A 7,199-nucleotide genomic window follows, 5' to 3' on the forward strand; every position below is an offset into this window, starting at 1 on the left:
CCCCACCCTCCTCTAGCTTATCTCTCCACGCTTCAGGCTCTCTGCCTTTATTCCTGATGAAGGGCTTTTGCCCAAAACGTCGATTTTGCTGCTCCTCGGATGCTGCCTGAACTGCTGTGCCCTTCCAGCACCACTAATCCAAAATCTGGTTTCCAGCATCTGCAGTCATTGTTTTCACCTAGTTGATTTTAACCCTACTGCAAATTCTCTAAAGCAATGTGCCTGTTTGGTGTTCCTTATATCACCATCTCGCCTTGCTTTGGCCTATACCAATTGTGCTTGACTGGTTAAACCTTGACGTTCACTCAGTGAACAAGTAAACAGATAATAAAGAAGCCACCACGGGCTGCACTGGATGCACAGGGATAGACATTCTAAGTTTTGTATAAAACTCTGTAAATAAAGCTTCTGAAAAGCTAGAAATGAACATCACCCCTGCATTGATCTGTGGTACATTAAAATAAAACAATCTGCTTGATATCTAAACTAATGCATTTATATTAGACCTGCTGAAAATGTGGATGATAATGAGAAATAAAAACCAAGTACATAAGAACATAGAAAATAAGAGCAGGTGTTGACCACATGGCTCTTTGAGTCTCCTCTGTCATTCAACAGGGTTGTGACTATTCTGATTTTCCACATTCTCACCTTTTCCTCATTATCCTCAGCTTCTCTATTGCTGAAAAACCTATATATCGCATCTTAAATATATTCAATGACTCAGCCTCAAGGCTCTAAGGGTTGGCAATGCAAAATAGATATCAAATTGATAAATGAAAGAATGTCAACTGACTTACTTATTGCTATAGATTACACTATGCTAAAAATATATCCATCTCATGATCTTGACCCTATAATCTGACAACCTGGTTATCTACTTAAGTATGCAGGTAAATAAAAACATTCAAAATGCAAGTTAAAATATTAACTGATAAAATTCCTTTAGAATAATTTTAGTGAAGAAATCAAGAGAATACAATGTAGGATTCCCCCTTTCATACCCACATTTATTATTGAGAAGTGGTTTCACTTCATTAGAGTCTGTGCAATGTCCCAGTTAAATCTGTTGCTTTTATCAAACCTTACTGCTTGATAACAGCATGATGAATGATCCACAGCTAAAGAAAAAATACAAATTATTATATTTTATATATTCAAAAGCAAATATTATGATTCTTGAAATTCAATCAGCATGTCCCAGTTGGGATATTATTAAATAGTTATTTACCTTATAGCCCGATGATTTGATATGAACTCCTCTCTTTGTCAGTGTTGACTTCATTCTTATAAAAAATGATCGCTCCAAGCTATTGTCAATAGTCAGCAAAGTTGGGCTAGTGGATTCCACTGTGGGATTAAAAAAATAGCATTATTGATGTGATTCTGATCATGTAATGTCCAACCTTGTCATGATTTTATTTGGAAATATGCCAAGATTCTTCCTCTGCAATCAATGTTCATGTCACTAGCTGGCAGTAAAGGCAGTATTTCCAATAGCTTTTCTGTGCAATGTATAAATTGATTCTAAAATTTTACATTTAAGAGAACAATAATTATGTTTTTAAAATATCCAAGGAGAAATATAGCAGAATAAGCATTAGCAAACATTTAGCTTGACGAATGTGCACTTCTCATGGGCTAATGCCTTGATGACAGTTTACTCTTGTGATGGAAAGCTGAGCGGTCTTAATCTTTCCCTCTCACAATAAACCATCATGGTGATGACAGAAATTGGGCAACTAGTGATGTTCTGAGTAATATAAAAAGTTTATCAGTCAGCTCACTATAAACCATGTGTCAACATTATTATAGTAAACAGTAATATTTTTTGACGGTTGATATTGTTTTGAACTCAACCATTGCCATTTGAACAAATTCTACACAAGAGGATACCAAAAATTTGCACAAGATAATCCACTTTTCTACCTTCAGGTTATTTCATTTCAGCAGAGACACTCAAATCAACTATTGTTATTTCAACTTTTATAATGACATCCTATTGATAAGTTGCTTCTTTTTGAAAAATCCATTTTTGAAGGCACTTATATTGCCTTTTTGAAGTCACAACTATTTTTCTTTATTCAAGTGGTGCAATGCTATAAATTTAGCACTTTCATTTCCACTGATTAAAAAATGAATTACTATAAAATTCTTCTCATCATCTAACATGCTATAATATGCCAACAGCTTTTTAATTTTATTTCATGAAGTCTGTAATGCACTATCCAGGCAGAAACTTCAACTGTAAGAGTTTAATTCATCTCTCTAATCCAATCACATCAACCTTATTTTTCTTATCAGAGATTCTCATTTTGAATTAAATGAGCTCATTAGTTTTAATCAAAGCCAGAAAGATCAAAACTTACACTTAAATGCTTCAGATCAGAACTGTCACTCAGCCGTGTAGTTCTATTTTGTGAAAGCATAAAATCAGAGCCCCTTGGAGCTGTTTTTTCCAAGGAATGCTGATAGTATGAGAATGATAGATGTCTCTGGAATTAATTCAGTTCTTCCCCCTCCCCCGGTATGGTATGTAGGAAGCTCAGTGACCTATCTAACAAAACAGCAGCTTTGGTACTTGGCTGAGAACTGAGAGTTAATGAGATCTACTTGTGAAACAGGAGTATGTAATAACTGGCCAGTACATAGTGACCAAGAAGAAAGATTTTCACTATTTTTCCAATTAACCTGAAATCATAAATGTGTTTTTTTTAATGCAGTTATTCATACATTTGTGGTAAGTACTAAATACCAGAGCTTTAACTTCACACCACCACTACCTCTGCACCACCACCTCCTCACACACTCACCAAACCAGGTGAAGACAAGGTTGGCTGCATTTGATGGCACTGTTTCCTGCAATTCAATGTAGACAAGCAGGAGGTTGGAAGAATACAGCAAGCCAGACAGCATCAGGAGGTGCAGAAATCAACATTCCGGGTATAAACCTTCTTCACAGTTCTACTTATCTATCTTGGATTCCAGAATCTGCACTTCTTTTGTCTCAGTTTTTTTTTGTCTCTTGCAATTCAATAGCTTGTTAACATTATAGTCTAGGTTGACTCTAAAAAAAACTGGATATTTTGTACGCAAAACTGGAATGCTAATGCTTCCACATCTGACACTGTGAAGCCATGTCTCAAGAGGGTTTACTTTAAAAAGAAAGAGTTCTCCCTACTTGGAGAACAATTCTTCCCAATATTGAACCACAAGCTTCTTCAGCTTCATGAGGCCTCATGAATTTATGAAAGCCGAGTCCTATGATTTCAATTCAATTTTCAACGAGTTTTGAACAACAAAGCCACCGTGATCCAGGATTGCAGACAGGAGAGGCTGAGGTATGTGGGAAATCTTATGGGGCCTTTACTACTTCTTTGAGCCCCACATAAATAGACTCAGACTTACCTTCATAAAGGTGGGTGCATTTTCCTGCAATTTATCTGCAAATGATGGGTGGTCAGGTTTGTCTGACGACAGTTGATCTGTGCAGATTTGAAAATAACAATGCTTCAATTGTCTTTGATCATGTTTGGAGCCATTAAAATGGGTTTGACAAACAACTATCTCTCTTCCCCTAAAATGGAATATTTCATCAAACTGTGAATAGCCCATCTCTGTCTAACCTTTCCTTTACAAAACCTCACTATCTCCATTTCCAGAATCGACCAATGTCTATGGAAAGCTTATTGACTTCCTTCAGCTTGACTTCCTGTTTGGCATGTCTTCCATTTTCTCAGTTCCTTTGGCTTCATTGGGTATGTTCTAATGACAACACCCTCCACACTAGAGTTTGTAAAATGTCTTACTTCTCAAACTCCTCTCTATAGTGTTTAATATGCCCCCCCAAACCTTGTTTGTTCCATATCCCATTCTTTTGTGTTCATCTTGTCTCCTCTTTCTCTGAACAAAGGCAGAGTCCCTCTCATTCTCACTCAATCCCTACCTCATTCCTACTTCCATATTCAACATATCATCTCTTTCCATTTCCACAACCTCCAGTGCCATGCCACAATGAAATGCATCTTCCTTTCTTTTACCCTTTCAGCATTCTGAGGAGACTGTTGCCTCTCTGTCACTTTGGCCTATTACCTGAACATCTGCTCCCTTTCTCTTGGACTTTCCCTATACAAGTACATGAGTATAAGACTTACCCCTTTCCTTTTCTCACTTATAATTGATACACACCCCAAACACTTCTTTAAGATGAAACATGATTAACTTTAGCCTGCTGCAATCACTGATCTCATTGCAGCTTCTTCTACATTGACAAAACCAAATTGGATTGGATGACCAGTTAAACAAACATTCTGTATGGGCCACAAACACGACACTGCTTTTGGTTCCTTATAAATTTAATTATCCATCCCATGCCTGCGCTAATTTATCTTTGTTCCTACATTGTTCCAATGAAGCTTAATGGAGGTTTGAGGATTAACACCCCATCTTTCCATCAGGCACTTTCGGCCTTGCACATGCAACATTGAGTCTAATGTTCATTCTAATCACCACATCTATTTAATTTCAGAGACCAAGTGCTGGTACTGAAGGATAGCTGTAATACAGCTATGGTGAGGGGAAAAGACCTGAGCCGATACTTTGGTTGGGGATTTTCTGTTGCTTCATGATTATAATGAACCAGCTATGCACAAATTATGGATGCACAAACAGGGGCTGGGAAGTTTGCAGTGAGGAACATACCTCCAATCTCCACAAGCCAAGAGTGTATTAAATACTCTCTACTTGCCTGGATGAGTGTAGCTCCAACATATGAGAAGCTTGAGACCATCCAGATAAAGCAGTCTGCTTAATCAATCCCCTATCCACCATATGAAACATTCACTCCCTCCAGCACTGGTGCACACTGCATGTAATATAAAGGGTGCACTGCAGCAACTCAGCAAATCTTCCTCAATGGATCCTTCTACATCTATGACTTCAAATAACTGAATTAACAAAGGAGCAAGCACGTGCAAAGCCCCTTAAGCCACAAACCATCCGGATTTGTAAGTACTGTATGTCACTATTCCTCCACTGTTACTGGGTCAAAATCCATTCAGAATGGCAAACGAGTGTATCTGCATCAGCAGTTCAAGGTGGCAGCTAACCACCACTTTCAGAACAGCAATTATGTATGAACACTAGCTATTGACCTTACCAGTGATGCCCACATCCCATGAAAAAATGAAAAGAAATCACATTGTTCCAGGCCCACTGGAGTTCTTGCTTTGCCAAATTTGTCGATCTTTTCCCCCTGTTGGCTGGTGTGCTGTGATCACTTACACCTCCTCTGAACCTATTATTTGTTCCATACCTGTCCCATCCTTTTGCCTCCTACTTTCATCACATCATTGAATTGCTTGTGGCCTCGACTTGAACCTTTCCATTTTTGTTTTCCCTGGCTGCATACTTGTCTAAAAATTGTTGAATATTGTGCTACATTTCACCACAGGCTTCAGATTGGTGGGACAAAAAAGCAGTTCCTGATCTGCACTTGCCTGAAGCAGGGTAAAAACAATGACTGCAGATGCTGGAAACCAGATTCTCGATTTGAGTGGTGCTGGAAAAGCATAGCAGTTCAGGCAGCATCTGAGGAGCAGGAAAATCGACGTTTCGGGCAAAAGCCCTTCATCAGGAATAGAGCAGGGCCAGCTCAGCAAATGTACAATATAATTAGAATTATCCACCTGCAAGCTCGCTGTCCAACAAAGGCAGGTTAGCTTCAGTGACAGCTGAACCAGGTAGGAGGCCATGAGGACACTTCAAAATGGCAGAAGTAGGTAAAACTTAAAATGCAGTGTGCTGAGGACTGCAGGCTTTGGGAACGTGGAGGGAAATATCTCTGAGGGGATTATTGAGGGAGCTGCTTTTTTCTTGGCGACCTCCTTGCATAGCAGGGTGTTTACCCGAAGATTAGTGATAAGGCTACTGCTCTGTAAATGGGTCTTTGTTATGCAGGCTGCTTCCTGCTGCAAAACAGCAAAGGAAGAACAGTGGGGAGTTGTCCCAATGCGGCTGCTGTTATATTACCAGGTCCTCCGTGTTTATTCCTGCAGCCCTGGGGGCCAGTAAAATCCAACCCATTAATTTTATTTCTCTTTCTGAAGCCACGAGTGTTCCAGTATTTTCTGTTTTCATTTCAGTTTTCCAGTATCTAGAATTATTTGTTTTCTGTATAAGTTCCAATATTTTCAATTTCATAGACATCACTTCAACACCAAATAGATTAATGTATGGCCAACAGGAGTACTGAGGTCACTAACTATTGCGTGGGAAATTGTGAGTCAGTGAGCAGAATCGATCAGCTACAGTGCAGGGTAAATTGCCAATAAACCAGGTTTCTGGAAGTGAGCACACAAGACTAAAATCTGTAGTGGGGGATGTGCATTGGATATGCCGATTATGTAACCACGGGAAACAAGCTGAAAATTCCAGCATATATGCCATAAGAATGGTGACACATTGAGAGGATTGAAAACTAAGATAAACAAAACAGATTCTGAAAATAAAATTATTAAAAATGTGCCCTTGGTATAATTTTTTTTTCTATTTTACTATAACCTAAAAACACACCAACTGTGAATGCTGAACATGGCATCTGATTTTTAGTCTAGCTTTTTCTATTGTTCCAAAACAAAAGGTTCTTTTTCTGTCTTTCTCCCTTCATCTCTCTCAATGTAATGCAGAACAGGGAGCTGAATTTTACCAAAAATCAGCTCAGTGTCAATTTTGGGGAATTTCATGGAGGGTTTCTCTCTGTGAGCTCTGGAGAATTTTCTCATGCAATCGCCCACTGCTCATCTCAGTACATTCACATCATTTCTCTCTGACACCTCGTTTGTACTGCCTTGCATTAGTGGGAAAGTGCTTGCTACCATTGGGATGTTCCAGGATTTATGCCATGAGCACAATAGTTAAAGCCCAATTGGGCAACAGTTTAATCGCTGTCAACTAGGAATAGTCTTTCACAGTGCACACAGTTGGAGGCAAACAAAACATAGAACATAGAACAATACAGCACAGAACAGGCCCTTCAGCCCACGATGTTGTGCCGAACATTTGCCCTAGCTTAAGCACCCATCCATGTACCTATCCAATTGCCGCTTAAAGGTCACCAAAGATTCTGACTCTACCACTCCCACAGGCACCGCATTCCATGGCCCCACCACTCTCTGGGTAAAGAACCCACCCCTAACATC

At 39.2% G+C, this 7,199-nt stretch overlaps 1 protein-coding gene across 5 annotated transcripts in view; it reads right to left on the bottom strand.

Annotated features, from left to right (window-relative positions):
• LOC122553698 (neuronal PAS domain-containing protein 3) overlaps positions 1-7,199 on the bottom strand; it is a 1,311,564-nt gene that overhangs the window by 91,597 nt on the left and 1,212,768 nt on the right. For all 5 annotated transcript variants that reach the window (XM_043697886.1, XM_043697885.1, XM_043697888.1 and 2 more), the window contains one exon: positions 1,232-1,350. In XM_043697886.1, coding sequence (XP_043553821.1) covers positions 1,232-1,350 — 119 coding nt within the window. The remainder of the gene's footprint in view (positions 1-1,231; positions 1,351-7,199) is intronic.

Source organism: Chiloscyllium plagiosum, chromosome 10 (assembly GCF_004010195.1).
Source record: "Chiloscyllium plagiosum isolate BGI_BamShark_2017 chromosome 10, ASM401019v2, whole genome shotgun sequence".
NCBI classification, from domain to species: domain Eukaryota; kingdom Metazoa; phylum Chordata; class Chondrichthyes; order Orectolobiformes; family Hemiscylliidae; genus Chiloscyllium; species Chiloscyllium plagiosum.